Genomic DNA, 17629 nt, shown 5'->3' on the forward strand with positions numbered 1-17629 from the left:
TGAAGGTATTGCTCAACTGAGCATATTTCTCATAGGTCTCAGATCTGACACATAAATGTTCTTAGATGCTGCAGTTGGTGGCACAATGATGGCTTTTTATGTAGAACAAGCGACAAGGATTATTGATGCTTTGGCATCAACTTATTATCAAGCCCAAAGTGGACAAGGTCTTCAAAATAAAGGGTTGTTAGAAGATGCACTCTTGGCTAAAAATAAAATTCTGACACATCAGATTGAGCAACTAAGCGCACAAATTGCTAAATTACCCCAACAATTATATGTTGTTCATTCATCTCAAAGTTAGAGTCAACCAATCAGGTGTGATTTTTGTGGAGGTGATCATCCTAATGGTCACTGTTTTTATCATAACAATTCACCTGAAGCTAAGGATCCACTCGTTCTTGAGAGAATGAGTAAAGATTGAGACGCCCTTGCAAAGATTGAGATCGAGCAGGAAAAGAGCATGGCCACGATTAGGAATCTAGAGATCCATACGAGACAAATGGCCAAACAAATTGCACAAATTCCAAAGAGACTAGGTGAAAAAATCTCAACCGACACCATCACCAACCCAAAAGAGCATTGCATTAATGTAGTGACTGAAAAAGAAGAAAAAGATGAGACGGAGGGGTGATAAGTGTCTAATTTCAGTAATATTTTTTTTTAATTTAAGTTAGTTGTATAAAACGTATTCCTAAGTATTATTTATTCATTTTATTTAATTACTTATTATAATATTATATATTGATCAAATTTATGTCTAATCAATCTTGATATAAAACTGAAACCAAAATTGTAACATATTATATCAACTTAGAGGTTTTATTATAATTTTAACTTTATATATATATATATATATATTTATTTATTTATTTATTGTGAAATATGTAATATATATTTTGTTCAATCTGAAATTATGGTCCCAATTTTATTTTTTTTACATAATTTGGATCCCTATATTTTTTTTTTCTAAATTCTTAGTTTTAGTCCTAGATTACTTTTACATAATTTTGATACCTTAATTTTTAATTATATGCAACTTTGTTCAATTTTCGATTTTAAAAATGTTTAATGTTACACTTAACATTGACTAATTAGGTTATTTGATCTTATAACTTGAAAACTAAACTAATAGATATTTTAATTTATTAGTGTAAAAAATAATATTAAGAAATTATAGTTTTTAGACACTAGTACAAAATATTTTATTAACGATTCCCTTTAAAGACAGTTAGGAAAGAACTATCGCAATAAGCGAGACGGTGGCAGTTTTGTAAGTTTTTTTTTAACTTTTTTGGCATTTTTAACGACAGTTCAGGCAGGAACCGTAGTTAATTGTGAATGTGTGAGAGGATACATAGACGGTTCTACCGTCGTTATAAGTGGGGCTTCTAATCTTCAGCAGCGCCACACTTTCCCTCTCATTCATTTTCACACTCATTTTAGTTTTCCTTTTTCACTCCTCACCCACACCGCAACCTCCTCCTCTACCGCAATTGAGCTTTGCGCTGCCCTTCCACACGCCACCGCAAGGTCCACGAGCGTCATCATCCACGAGCGTCGTCATCCCGACAAGCGCCGCCCGCGCCGTAATCCACGTTGCGAATCCCAGCGCCGCCACGACCACCGCAACCAACTTCTCCATCCCTACAACCTCCACAACCCGCATTACGACGACTAGTGCGATCAGCGTCGTCACCACAAGTCTGCCATCCCGACAAGCGCTGCAACGACGCCTTGCCGCACAACTATCGTGCCTCTCACCTTGCATTTTCTTGTTTTGAAGACCTTCGTCAATGCTCTCCCTCACCGCCAACATTTCCTCCTTGTTGCCCCGTTTGTTAACAAAGTTCCCGCTCGTACGCACGAGCTTCTTTGTCATTTCAGCTTCGTTCCACTTTTGAGGTTAATATGTTTTTATTTATTATTTAATAATATATTAAATATTATTTACTATATTTTGAACGTTTTTGTTCTCAGTTAGATACTGATTTTATATATTGAACGCACTGAGTCTGAGTCCGAGGGTGTCCGACCTTCGGTAATTTGAATTTAGTTTTTAATGATTAGATATATTTTTATACATTTTCTGAGTCTGGGTGTCCGACCCTTCGACAATTTTGATTTATTTTTAATTATTAGATATTGTTTCTATATATTGAACGAATTGATTCTGAGTCCGGAGGTGTCTAACCTTCGATAGTTTTGATTTAGTTTTTAATGATTAGATATTGTTTTGACATATTGAATGCGTTGGTTTTGAGTTCTGAGGTGTCCAACCTTCGATAGCTTTGATATATTTTTTAATGATTAGATATTGTTTTTATGTATTGAATGCACTGGTTCTAAGTCCGCACTGGTTCTTAGTTTAGCAGTTTTATGGATCAGAGTTGGATTAATACACTACGGATAAGTGATATTTACGAAAAAGGGGTCGAAGAATTCTTACAGTTTGCACAACATAATGTCATTAGTAGTAGTAATGGAGTAAGAATAAGGTGTCCTTGTGTCAATTGTTTGAATGGAAAGGTATTAAGTGTTTCCGAAATAAGAGAATATCTTTTGTGTGATGGATTTTTGAAAAATTATACAACATGGACGTGGCATGGTGAATTGTTAGACTTGCCAAGTGTTCGCGGAGCTTCGGAGGAAGTTTATTACTCAATGGACGATAGATTAGAAGATATGATTCGTGATGTGGGAGTAGAATCTTTTACTAATGCAGTTTTCGAAAATATGTCTAATGATGCTGAGACTCCTTTGTATCCTGGTTCAACTAACTTCACATGATTATCAGTAGTGTTAAGGTTGATGAATTTGAAGACAATGAATGGATGGACTGACAAAAGCTTTACAAAATTACTCTAATTGCTTAAGGACATGCTTCCAGGAGGAAATACATTACCCAATCGAAATTATGAGTCAAACAAATTCTTAGAGAAAGCTTAATGGAGGAGTTTAATAAGCGGATGGAAAGGGAGTTCGAAAAGTGGTGGGAGGGTTTAAGACTCTCACAGAAACCACCTACTATGGTAGAAGATGAACCACCACTGCCTCCTATTAAGAAAGTCAACACTAAAGGGAGTTGTTCAGCGGTTGATCTATCGAAAGATGACTTTGGCTCAACTAGCCAATGCGAGTTATATGTTGAGTATAATTCTTTGAACCGATTTGTTGCCCTGGGTAAGTGTTATGAAGGGGTCACAATGTTACACAATGTGTCTCTTCCTTCTTATTTCATAAAGGTCACAGTGGAGAAGGTCCTTTATGGTGATGTTGCAGTTCTTGTGCTGACATCAGAGGTGACAATTGTAGCAGAGGCATTACATACTTTCGTTACCTGGCCTATACATCTCGTTAGACCTATACACTCTACGGTATATCTTTGCACTAATACTAATAAGATTATATATCATATATATTACATTCTAACTAATTTAAGTATTTGTTTGTTTGTTGATGAGTAGCAGGAACCTAAGACAAAACTACCTCTGCGAAAGAAGAAAAAAATTCTCCATTGATGATCTCGTGGCGACATTGGTGGAAGTTGCTACAGCTTTAGATACAACCTTCTTAGAGGTTCCATGAGATGCCAATGTTTTTGGAAGGCATAGTGATATACCGTTGTACTTTCACATGTCTGATTTGTTGGATCTTGCATCCAAAAATCAAGAGATTAACATAACAGTTCTGCAATTATGGATGATGTAAGTTCAAATATTAAAATCTTTATACTTTTGATTTATTAAACATAATAGTACTAACTTATTGAAATTTAGGTATATTTGTGGATTATGCTTCGATGAGGGGAAACACAATAAATATGGGTTTTTAAACCCTGAAGTCATTCAATTAATTGGAAACAAGAAGTCAGAAACACAAACATACATCATCACTGCCTTAAAGAATGGAGGAAAACGAATTTATTTTGCTCTGTACATCCATGAGTAAGTCCTTATTTATTAAATAAGTTATACTAAATTATTGAAATAAGAGAAACTAACTGATTTGTTATATAAGTGTCATTGGCAACTATTGATCATATCTGTTCAAGATCATACCGTTGTATGGTTTTGTTCCTTGCATAAAAGACCCCCTACCTATTTTAAACACATTATAGATAGGTACAAAAATTTCATTTAACATTTATTATTACTTATACATTATATAATGTTATGTATTCTAACATGAAATCTTATTATTTTACTGTTTACTCTGGATATAACATGTTGAGTGAGAGGAGACGTGCAAATGCACAAAGACTCATTTGGATGTACCTTAAGGTATTTAAAGTATATTTGTTCACTCAATTTAATGTGTCTCACTCATTCATTTAATATATTTATTTTCACATGCAGTCCAACAAGCAATCCAGAAGTTATGAGTGTGGTTATTATGTTATGCAATGGATGTCGACTATTGTGCAAGCTGCAATTGATAAAGGTTGGAATAAGATAATACCTCAATATAATAAACACTTTAAAATTCGGGGTTTATTATTCATGCACTAATTCAAAAAATTTCAAATGTCACAGTTTTTCAACGACCAACACCCGCTAGATTTGGAAGCATTGAAGTACGTGAGAACAACATGGTCAAAGTATTTTGTAATCATGTATAACACCTTAGTATAGATAAATCATTAGAATGACATTGAACTTTTTCATATATTAACAAATACTTTTTGTAGAATGTTATAATTTGTTGTATGTAATTTCCATATTTAAATTATGATTTTAAATATTTTGATTTTCTGGAAATTGGATATTTTATGCATATTTGAGATGCATTAAAAACAAATATTTTTTTTTAAAAAAAACCACATATAACGACGGTTGACGAACTGTCTTTAAAAATCATGATTTTTTTTAAATTTATTTAGTAGGTATTTATAACGTCGGTTAAAGGGACTGTAGTTATAATACATTTATAACGTCGGTTGGCAAACTGTCGTTAAAAATGTCTACTTTATAATGGCACCCACAATAACAACTATTGAGAATTGTATTAATATGTTTTTTTTAACCATTGTCAATGTATCTTTTTTTCTAGTGAAATATAATAATAATGTTTAGTAAATTTACTATTCTCATCCATTTTGGACTCAACTATCCTTAAAAATAAAAACTTGATTTCATTTCTAAAACGTAAGAAAAAGTTAATTTGATATGAGAGAAAAAATCTTTCTTTTAGAATGAGTTGAAGTTACACTTCTTATAATGTGATGAATATATTATTATATAGACTTTTAGAAACTTCTATTAGGATATAAGATATGAATAATGATAGCCAATTTATTTAGTCTTTATTTATTTTTCATATGATCACCAATTAATGTGGTCATAATAAGTTACCTATAAGATATTCGAGTTAAAATTTAAGTATGTCATACCATGAATAAGTACACAAACTTTCTAAATTTGAAATTCAAATAAAATACTTTGTTAAGGAGGTAGATACATTTTGTTATGTTTGGACAGTCGTCTTTTTTTTTATAATGGTTTAATAAACTTTTAAAAATTGTGCAAGCTTAAGCTTTTAATAATCAAGCTTAAACTTGTTATCTTTATTATATGTATTTGATAGTAGTATTTTTATTCAATTTCGTCAAATAATGAGTCTATATGCTAATATTTATGGGTAATCATTTAAAATATAACATTTAATTTTATTAACAAGATGTTTCACTAATCCTAAATGACAATGTTTTTGGGCTACTAACATTTTGGTTATTAAGAATTATCACAAAACATCTTGAAAAGTAGGTGGAAAAATGTCACCTTTAGAGATACCAAAAACAAACAAATACAGTATTATACTAATCTAAAATTTCATCACAATAATTAACCAAAATAATAAACAATAGTTTTATAATTCTAAACCCTAAACCTTAAACCTTACACTAAATACATAAGTTTATATAGTTATAAAAGATAAATATTTTCAAGTTTTATCTCCAATCCTCTAATTATATCATCTTCTTCATCCCTATCAAGCTCTTCCTTAGATGAAAAATGTGCCATATCAACATTGACATAAAAAATTATATTATCAAAATCAAGTGCATCTAGAGTTAGATAGATAAGTTGAACTTGGTCCAGTTATATGTCAATATTTTGATCATCACCTTCCTCTTGAACTTACTCAACCTCAATATTATCTCCATCTTTAGTTATCCATTCACCACTTAATATAGTTAAAATGAGAGAGCTACATTTTTTCTATTTCATTTTTTTTTTTTTAGTTTCAAGTTATACATGACATAAACCAAGTCATTCATCTTTTTTTTTAATATAAACAATTTCTTCCTTTTGTATGAACATATATACAAATATGAAATTTTAAAACTATACTAACCAAATAAAGAAAATTAAAAACCACAGAGAACTTGAAAAAGTTGAGTTAGCATTTCAAATAGCTCCAATTACTACTACAAAAAAATCATGAAATAGAAACTAATTTTTAGTGACAAAAAATAATTAGTTGCTATAGTGACGAAATTAGATACCATTTTAGAGACTAAAAAATTTTTGGTTTCTAAATTAGTTTTTATTATCGTTAAATGGTTTCTAAATTGGTATCTAATTAGCAACCAAGGAGTAGGTTGTAGGATGATGGAGCGTTGACGACTATGTATTTGATGGTTATGGTGCTCGTCGCTTCCCCATCCAAGAAGGTCGTGTGTAGCTCCTCACATCCTCACACTTCGACATGGTCCCCATTGGAACCGACGAGGCATCCATCGAAGGGTCAAAGCTGATCGGGGGGAATTTGGAGGCCGAGGTACGTGTCCCAAAACATGACGTCCACAGAGCTTCCTTGGTCAATCAACACCCAATGTACATTACGCCCCATGGTAACAACTGAGAGTACCACAGGGTCCTCCTCATGGGGGTACATATCTTACAGATTTGTAGGAGTGAAACAAAGAGAAGGAACTACAGGGGGTCACCGAGTCTGTAAGGATAATACCGATCTCGAGTATTGCTTCCGAGCTGATGAAGAAGTCCCCCACCCGAGCATCCGCCAGCTATTGTATTCAGATCCCCCATCACGAGAATTTCATGGTTGTGCTCCTACGATTGGTTTCCCCCCTTTCGATCGATATCAAAACTTCTGACATATTTCATTATAAAACCTTCTTTAACTAGTTTAACAAGCTGATATTTCAAGGTCAGACACCTCTCTGTGTCGTGGCCACGACCTTAATAAAATTGGCCTTCCTTCTTGCATCTAATACATGATCGATTTTCGCAAACTTTTAAGTCAAGAATGAAATTACTTCGAGAAACAATTGATAAGGAAATCAGTTTGCCAAAACACAAAGCAAAAAATCACAGCACCAGAAAAACAATCGGTTGTTTCGCAGAAACAATCGGTTGTTTATACCAGTTCACAACTAACAAAACTTAATTTAAAGAGATTAAGGATAGAGAGAAAGCACACAGAGGTTTATACTGGTTCACTCTAAACCAGAGCTACATCTAGTCTTCCTAGAAACCATTGGGGAATCCACTAAGCAATCAACCCTAGATCACTTACAACACAACCAAAGAAGTGACCTTGATCCCCTCAAGACACACACTTCCTTTGGTCCAGCACAACCATACTAAGAATGCTGATCTTGATCCCCTCAAGAACACATAACACTTCTCAGCAAACACACAAGGTTCTTTCAAAAGATACAAAGGATTACACTTGTTACAGAACAAATCTGAAATCAATACAAGATGAAAAATCCTATCTCACACTTCTTTGATCAAACTTAATCTCTAAGCAATTCTCAACTTTTCAAAATCTCAATCTCTTGAAAAACTCAAATATGTTTTTCTGTATATATTCAAAGTTGTTGTTTGTTATCAAATCTTAACAAGCTATTCATTGCATTTAAAGTTTGGTCAAAGAATTAAAAACTGGAGCGTAAACAGTTAGAAAATCATTTAATGCTCAGTCAAAGCACAAAACAGTTTTTTGTTATGGTACCAAAACAAACAATTTGTTGTTTCCACTAATCAATCGGTTGTTTTGGTTTTGACAGCAAGTCAACCATTGAAAACAGTTTTCAACCTTTTTAAAAACTCCTAAGTATAAAACAATCGGTTATTTCGACAAAACAACAGGTTGTTTTTCACTTAGTTTGAAAAACACTTTTCTTTTAAAAGGATTGAGAATACTTATGTTTTGGATTCAATCAAGAGTGGATAATACATAAAATCTACCCCATATCCTAACTAAAAGGCAGCTCAGCAACAACAAACACAACTAGCCTTTGATCATCCTTCAAAGGGTTTGGATTCTTCAAAGCTTGAACACACTTGGTTCAACATATTAAATTAGTAATATTAAGTGTTACATTAATAATTATAATAAAGAACATTAATATGAAGTATTTAATTATTCATTAAATACAATAATAGATGTAATAAATACTATTACTGAAAAGCATTTAACTATATTTATTAAGTAATTAATTGATTTGTGGAAGACAACTAAGTCCATTTAAGAGATCAAATGTTTGAATTTAAAGATATTGTCATGACATAAAATAATTTTACTCGAAATTAAGTATTTTATTAGGGTTTAATCTTTATGTTTATCTATAATAATATATAAAGAAAATTCTTTTTTTTTTCTGTACACATCTCTTTTTCTAATTTTATCCTTTATGAAAAATATGATAAAATTAAATTTAAAAATTTGAATTAAAAAAAAACTAGAAAACACAATTTTTGAATTTGAAAAAAAAAATTACAGAACACAATTTTTGAATTTAAAGCTCAAAATTTGAATTTGAAAAAAAACCTAACAATATACAAAGAGGATTATGTACACATTTTTGTTTCTAATTTTATCCGATTTTAAAATATGACAAATTTTAATTTGAAAAAAAAAACTAAAAATTCTAAAGTAAAAATTTGAATTGACAAAAAAATAGAAAACAAAACTTTTTTAATATAAAGGATAAAAAGGGAGAATGAAAACACAGCTATCATACAAATCTATCTTCTTTTGTCTTTTTCTTATATCATTCGATTCTTTTGTATTCACTGCATAGCATGCATTCAGCCTACATAATCATGTAATTGTAAATATATGTATATTACATATATCTTTATTTTATAATTTATTGATAATTGACATTTTTCAATAAGAAACTAAATTAGTGAAACAATGTAACATTTAAAAGGATGATACATTGATTAAATCAATTTTAACCAACAAATTGAAATAATTTTACATTGATAATGATATTGACATTTTTTATTAATATAAAATTTTAATGATTATAATTTCAATCTTCTTACAAAACAAAATATCTATATTTATAAGATTATTATAATTTATTTAATTTCTTTTATTGTAGATTATATATTATTAATATGTCATAAATACATTACATAAATATTTTAAAAATTAAGAAATTATAGATGAAGTGTTTTACACTGAATTAAGAAAACTCCTAACTTATGTTTTCTATTTAAATAACATAAATTTATTCAATTATTATAATTTAATAAATATAAATATATTCATTAATATAAATTTTACTTCTTATGAATAAGAAATTTTGAATATCCATCTTTATTTAGTCTCTCATTTAAATAAAAATTTATTATTACAAAATGGTAATATTACACATTGGTATTTTCTTCTATATATAAATATATATTACAACTTGTAATTATAGTTGTAAATTTATCATCTATTAATTAATAAATTATTATAAATTTATAGTATAATAATATTATATAAAAAAATAATTAAAAAGACACGCACACAATTTTTGGTAGTACGTGAGAAAATGTATATAAAGAAATATTAGTTATTTAAATAAATATATAATTCTGCATCATAATTATAAATTAGTTCTTTCACTTTACTGATACCAAAGTAACATTTTCCGTTTTAACATACTCCTCTCTAATATATTACCTTTAACTTTCCCCATTTTAGTGTTTCGAGATCCAAACGCACATAAACAAAGCAACACAGAGATTCTTTTCTCTCTCTCTGACACCGCACAAAAAGCAGCACATCCTTATAAATGCCATCACTCTTTGTATGAGCAAACTGCCATCAAAACAAAGATGCTTCTCTCACCTTTTCTCACACTCACTATCCTTCTTTTCTTCTCTTCTTCTTCTTCTTCTTCTTCTTCTTCTTCTTCTTCTTCTTCTTCTTCTGTCTCTGCAATCTATTCAACTCCAACATGTTCCAACATAGTGCCGTTCAAAAATCGCACCGACAGAATCTCCATAACTGACTATGGAGGTGTTGGCGACGGCCGCACTCTGAACACGAAAGCGTTCAGAGAGGCTGTGTACCGCATTGAGCACCTGAAAAGGCCCGGAGGCACGGTGCTGTACGTGCCTCAGGGAGTGTACGTGACGGAGAGCTTCAACCTCACCAGTCACATGACGCTTTATCTGGCTGCCGGTGCCGTTATCAAAGCCCAACAGGTAAGGTTAACTCGTTCGTTCAATGTTCATCTTCTCAAAAATAAATTCTTAATTCAATTTTTTAAGTTTTGTTAAATTTAAATTTAACTCTTTTCAGTTAAATTTTTATTAAGAATTAAGTTTTATAAAATATCCAAAAGAATTATACTTTTAAATTAAATTTTTATGCTTTGATTTTACAGTAAATTGGAGTTTAATGATGGTTATTTTGTATTGATATTGCTTATTTCTCTTCGCATCAAAAATAAGAAAGCTGTTTAGTTAAGTTTTAATTTTTTTTTATAAATCTAAGTATTTTTAATTGATTTTTTTGTTAAAAAAATTATTTTATTAAAAGTTTAAATTTTTGTATTTTTAATTTTATTTCTACTGTTAATGGGATTTATACGGTTGAATTTTATTTGGTTTTGGTATTTTTAATTGAATTTCTACTGTTAAATTTTTTGTATTTTTAATGGAATTTCTACGTTTGGTTTTGCTGTCTCAAATAAAATAAGATGGATTTGTATAATCTTAATTATCTTCGTAAAAGTGATAACATTTTATTTTATAAATTAAATATTAAAATAAAAATCAAATCAATTATGTAAAATACACAAAATCTATTATGTCAAAATATACAACAATAATTATGTTTGTTAAAGATAATTAGGGTTTGAGAATTATTTTTTATTATTTAATTTTGTGGTGTTTTATTTGAGATAGTAATGTCATTCCAATTGACAAGAACTTGGAAAATATAATTTTTTTGGACATTTTAATAGAATAATTTCTTTAATAAAAATTCAATTTTGAAAATATTTAAATTTATGAAAAATTTAAAATTTAATTAATTTTCTTTTTATTTTTCATGTAGGAGTGCATAAGCAATAACAACATTCATGTCATTCCACTTAATGGTAAAATTAGATGATAAAGACTTAACTGAAAAGTGTAAAAATTTTTAAGAAGAAATTTAAATAATTAAAAATACTTAAATGAATGAGGAATTTAACACTTAATTATTATTTTTTGTTTTCCTTTATTCTATTATATTTTCTGGTGAATTTTGAGGGAATATGTGATTTGTTGTTTGGGTTATGTTTTTTTTTTCTTAAATTTGAGTTTATGTCTATTGTATTTTAAGATTATGAAAAACAGATAATATAAAATAATTTTGTAAGAAATTGTTGAGAATATATTTTTTGTACACATGTTTGAATATATTGTTTTTCTTTGATTGAAATTTATTACATATTATAAAAGTTAGGAAACTTTTGTGAACATATTATTTTATTTGAAAATTTATAAATTTTTGTAGGTTTCATAAATTGTTTTAAAGATTCGGTCGTAATTTTCGAATTTTAACATATAAAAATGTAGTAGAGAAATGTACTGCAGAATTTATTCATAGCATTCCTCCATTTATAATATCATTTAGATATATTTTACAATATATAGTTTTAAATTATTTATTTTTTGGTAATAAGTTTCCTTTTTTGTTTAAATTAATGATGTCTAACTTTGCTCTATGTTTTCCTTTTTTGTTAAATTATTAAATAATTAATGTGTAATTTATTGTTTTGGAACTGATTTAATAAATAATTCTTTTAGAAATTAAAATAATATAAACACACTAAGTGTTTGTTTGATTAAAATTTAATTTTAAGAATTAACATAATTAATACTTTAATTTCTTTAAAAATTAATAATAGTGTGGAATTCATTACTTTAAAAGCAACTTTGTATTAAAAGTATTTGTTTGTTGACGAGATTGACCTTGCTAATAAAACAACATTTAAATTATTTGAAAATGTAACTCGTTTACAAATTAATTTTTTATTTAACCAAGCAGAAATCACGCATTTTTATATATATTATCTTATTTTAATTATTTAAAATTTATATTAATTGTAGTTTTATTTCTTTAAATAAAAATATTATTATAATCATTATTATTTATATTTGATTTGTAATTTATAATTTAGTAATAGAGATTGTAGATTTACATGAAAGAGAAGAAAAACAATGCAATTATATGATAAAGTAGTAATGTGAGAGATTATTTTAAGTAGTTAACAATCTTTACTATCTTTAAAATTTAAAATTTTAAAATAAAATTAAAGATAAAATAAAAATATAAAATGGTATATTTAATTATATATTATATATAGTTATAAATTAGATTGAATTCTTCATAGTTTTAAACTCTTTCTACAATGTGGGTTGTTTTCCATATTGTAATTTGAATCCTTTATGTCTTTTTTTTCTTTGTTGTCTATCAAAGAAATACCCAATTATGAATTATGAACATGATGAGATAATGTGAACCTAGAAATAATTTAGCCATGAAATTATATAAAAAATTTAAATCTAACACTAAATTTCAAATTAAAATAACTTGATATATTATCTTATTGAGACTAAGTATGTCGGTGTACATGTTGGAAGCAGACAAAAACACATGTATACTAATGAAAAAGAGAAAAAAATTGCATTATCATTTATTAATATAAATTGTGTGAACAATTTGTGGTATATTTTAGTTTTTCTAGTTCAAAAGTAGAGTCTCTAGACCCCACTTGTCACTAAAACCAAAGCGATAAAGACTATATAGTTCCGGCAATGCAAAAAGCCAGCAAATGCCAGCATATTTCAGGAAAACCCCAAAAATTGAATGGCAGAATGTGATACACCATAAAAGTCAGTTACCATTTGTGAGAGAAAAATAAGATCAAATGAAGGATCAATACGATGTACTTGTGAATGATGAGAGGAACATTGTACATGATAAAGGATCTGATACAGTGATGTATAATGAATCAGTCAATTGGGAAGTGTTTATGTTAATGTTCTAGTCTGAATTATGTAAGGTTGGAAATATAGATTATTTAGATAGCAAATAGGTTGCCCAAAACAAAGAATTCACATGAATATGAATTATGGTGGACCTAAAGCTGAATGGATGAAAAAAATTGATGGGTCCCTTGTCTGCATAGATGCATGTGCCTGATATTTAAAGCTTTCACAACTGACAATGGCTTTGTTGGACAGCTGGTTCCTTGGCTAATAGCCGTTACTGATGTCTGTCTTGGATTATTTAGTGAACAATTCAAACATGATTTATTTATTTAAAAAATAAAAATCAAATGAGGGGTATCATGTAAATTGATGTAAAACTAAATTTGAGTACTATTCATATGTTCTTGGGTCCATTGCAATGTTAAATGGAAAGGACCATGTTATCAGCATACCTGAGAATAATACTTTTCTGTTGATATATATTATGAAAAATGTTACTTTCAAATTGACAACTTTACATGAAAAAACATCAGTTTATAATTATAATTTACATTTCATTAAAAAGATAAGTTTTTTTTAATCTAATGCAAAGTTATCAGTACTCATATATTATTTAGGACAGAGTCAATTCTCTAATGAGATTCTTCCTGATTGTTTAATAGTTAGAAATGGTTTGTCATCTTGCCTTTTGTGGAACTTGAACGGTAGCAGAATACAAACTTCATATTTATTTTTTGCTTATGGTAATGAACTTGGTTGGAACAAATATGTGCTGTGAATTAAATAGTGGAATGGTGATACTGTAATTGTAAAGTTAGGACAGAGAGAAGAGAAAATTACTTGTAGTTAGAGTATATAGTTTTTTTTCTATCATTTGAGAACTTAGCATTTGCTATTTGTGAAAGGAGAAATTGTTTTTGAAGGGTTTCTATAAACAGGCTGAAAGTACCTGCCAGATGGTATCAGCTTTGTGACTGTTTCAACATTCAGGTTTTAGATGCATGTTGTAAATCTGTATAATTGAACTACACCTATCAAACTCATTTGGGATGTGTATTTAAGGTGATAAATTCATATTTTTGCTGCTAGAATATGATTTGAAGTGAATGCTCCAAGTCCACTGGAAATCAAAACTCATCTATTATTCCTTCTAACAAGTTTTCTTTTTCTTGATAGCAAAGGAAACATGATAAGAAAACTTCTTTAGAAAATGTCTCATTTTTCTTCCCTAGCACACTCTTTAATGTTGTTCCTCTCTTAGGATTCAAGGAATTGGCCTTTAATTGCACCCTTACCATCTTATGGAAGAGGGAGGGAGCTCCCTGGAGGAAGGTATATCAGTTTTATCCATGGAGATGGACTTACTGATGTGGTGATCACAGGTGGGTATCAAATCTTGAATATTTTTTGCAAATTTTGTTTTTTGGGGAAAATCTTCCTTTCTTGTACTCTTTATAGACAAACTAATTTTAAGGGAGCCTTACCCAATATTTTTATAGGTGAGAATGGGACAATTGATGGACAAGGAGATATGTGGTGGAACATGTGGAGGAAGAGAACACTTAAATATACAAGACCAAGCCTTGTTGAATTTGTAAATTCTCAAGATATTATTATTTCAAATTTGATTTTCAAGAACTCTCCCTTCTGGAATATACATCCAGTTTATTGCAAGTATGAATCAGAAGTATTTTTATTTATAGTATTTTCATTTTTTTCATCACAAGTTGCTTGAAACAAACTAGAAAGGAATTTGAGAGGTAGAGATGTTTTCATGAAATATAATCTCAAAACCCTGTTCCTTCTTTGCAGCAATGTTGTGGTTCGATATGTCACAATTTTGGCTCCTCGTGACTCTCCCAATACTGATGGAGTTGATCCAGGTAAATTCCCTCTAAATAAGCCACATCTTGTGCATATAATAGTGAACTAGTTTTAGTTTTAGCTTGTAATAAACAGTCAAATCCTAATGCAACCAACTGATCTCATTAAGTTTCACTTGTTGGTATTGAAACAAGTGAAACTGTTAGGGAAGGAAAGTAGTGGTACTATTAATGTTGATTCCACTAATGCTATGTGGCTCTTAGCTTTCAAGTATGATTTTGTATGCTTTCATGGTACATGAAATAACAATTCAACACTATCAAGTGTTATGTTGTGATTGCCATGAGGTGTTTTGACAAGGCCTATGTACTAAATCATCTGCATAATTCATTTATGCAGATTCAAGTTCAAATGTGTGCATAGAAGACTCATACATATCAACAGGAGATGATCTTGTGGCAGTGAAGAGTGGATGGGATGAGTATGGTATTGCATACGGTCGCCCCAGCTCTGGCATCACCATCCGACGCCTGACCGGATCATCGCCGTTTGCCGGCATTGCAGTTGGCAGTGAAACCTCTGGTGGGGTGGAGAATGTGCTTGCTGAAAACATTAACCTCTTCAACATGGGAGTAGGCATCCACATCAAGACCAACAAAGGCAGGGGAGGGTTTATCAAGAACATCACAGTGGCTCATGTGTATGTGGAGAATGCAAGGCAGGGAATAAAGATTGCAGGTGATGTAGGAGGGCACCCAGATGAGAAGTATAATCCTGATGCTCTCCCTGTTGTGAAAGGCATCACAATTAGGAATGTTTGGGGAGTGAAGGTTAACAGAGCTGGTTTGATAAATGGACTGAAAAATTCTCCTTTCACTGATGTTTGTTTGTCTGTTATCAACTTCCATGGTATGGCAGGATCAAGGGCTCCTAATTGGAAGTGTTCTGATGTGTCTGGATTTGCTTATCAGGTTAGTCCTTGGCCATGTTCTCAGCTGCACAGCCAAGAACCAGGATCCTGTGCCATTTAGACATCTTCATTCTCTTCTAGTATTGTTCTCATTCACTCATTCAATCACCATCTTTCCAATTGTATGATATCATATCAAACAATAATACCCTACCTAGTATACTATTAATAATATTTACCTTAATTTCATGCTGAGATTTTGATTTCTGCTATGTTTGGTCCATCATTGTTGATAAACATGTTCGAATTCATAGAGGTTTATAATTCTTAACTGATCTTTCCTACTGAAAATAAGAGAAATTTTCAATTTTCTTAAAAGTAGTTGTTTGATAAATTTTATATAAACTATTGAATTAAAATAATTCAATAATTAACAGACTTTTTTATTATTAATAATAATTTTATGAATTTATTTATCTATATTGCACTTGTCAACGAGTCTGCTTTTTAATTTGAATTTATCAATTCTATTTATCATCTTAATGAATGATATTTGTATTTTTAATATTTATTTCAAAATTTCATTTTAGTTATTTCAATCTTAGAAAAATAATTGCTAATATATTCAAAATATTAAATACATACTCATATTTACTTAAACTATTAATTCAAATTTGAAAATTCATATTTTTCCAAAACACTACAGTACTAAAAAAATAAATAATTGTAACATGTGATCTTGTTAGCAATCACATCAAAATTTAATTTAATATATTATTTCATGATATACAATTAACTTAATATTAAGAATTGTATATCATTAATTAGAAATTGTAAACTAAATTGACAACTTTATTGTATTAAAAAAAATCTTTCACAAATATATATATATATATATAATTTAGAAGTTTTTAAAATTACATGAACTATGAACTAAATAAGAATGTTGTGAAAAATGTATTTTATAGATAGATAATATGAAAAAAAATTAATCTTGTTTTATTTAAGAAAATCATATATAGAATTGAAGAATTAAAACTAAATTTTGTTTTGAAAAAAAAAAAAAACAAACTTACCTTAAATCATGTTTTGATATATTAAAAATATATATGAAATATTTTAAATAAGTTGGAATAAAAATATGTTGTACAATAAATTTAAAATATTTAGTACTTTTTAAACATTGTTAAAGTTAAAAATATTTTTTTGTTTTAAAAAAATTGAAATTATGTCTGTGAAGTAGCATTTAGGATTGATACAATTATAAATAAAAGGGGTATCATTTAAACAATATTTATAAAGTGATAAATAAGTAAAATTTATACATGATTAGAAAATAAAAATGTAGGAAAAGTTATCATCTATGAGAAGCTTTGCCATAGAGTGGTCTTCTTCTGGTCGTCCTTGTGGTTGTTGTTCGGATGGAATGGTAGGAAGGGGTGGAGGTGAAATGTCATCGACAATGTCTTCGACTTTATTGTCTTCTTTTTCTCTAATTTTTGGACACCTGTGAAGGCATTGTTGGTCAATAATACTACATGAATGACATTTAATTATAGGCAGATGATGGGGAGGTCCTGGTAGAGGTTGCAAATGGATTTGATGGACCAGCAATAAATTTTTGTTGAGATGGAAATGTTGAGTAGTTGAAAGG

At 29.4% G+C, this 17629-nt stretch overlaps 1 protein-coding gene across 2 annotated transcripts; it reads left to right on the forward strand.

Moving 5' to 3' along the window:
* Window positions 1–9957: 9957 nt before the first annotated feature.
* LOC137831091 (probable polygalacturonase) lies at window positions 9958–16230 on the forward strand. 2 transcript variants are annotated; one of them, XM_068638619.1, is made up of 6 exons: window positions 9978–10133; window positions 10164–10460; window positions 14503–14623; window positions 14741–14915; window positions 15054–15124; window positions 15465–16230. In XM_068638619.1, exons 1-6 carry the CDS (start codon window positions 10089–10091, stop codon window positions 16094–16096), a joined length of 1341 nt encoding a protein of 446 aa, XP_068494720.1. In that variant the 5' UTR covers window positions 9978–10088; the 3' UTR covers window positions 16097–16230. The 2 variants fall into 2 exon arrangements, with proteins under 2 accessions (XP_068494719.1, XP_068494720.1); XM_068638618.1 differs by having other exon boundaries at window positions 9958–10460.
* The last annotated feature ends 1399 nt before the right edge of the window (window positions 16231–17629 follow it).

Source organism: Phaseolus vulgaris, chromosome 6, assembly GCF_000499845.2.
Source record: "Phaseolus vulgaris cultivar G19833 chromosome 6, P. vulgaris v2.0, whole genome shotgun sequence".
NCBI lineage: Eukaryota > Viridiplantae > Streptophyta > Magnoliopsida > Fabales > Fabaceae > Phaseolus > Phaseolus vulgaris.

Excerpts from the sequence above, each read along its gene's own strand:
- LOC137831091 (XM_068638618.1), top strand. The coding sequence starts at position 10,089 with ATGCTTCTCTCACCTTTTCTCACACTCACTATCCTTCTTTTCTTCTCT. Across the intron at positions 14,916-15,053 it reads ATACATCCAGTTTATTGCAA|CAATGTTGTGGTTCGATATG; the intron begins GTATGAATCAGA and ends CCTTCTTTGCAG. Across the intron at positions 15,125-15,464 it reads TACTGATGGAGTTGATCCAG|ATTCAAGTTCAAATGTGTGC; the intron begins GTAAATTCCCTC and ends TCATTTATGCAG.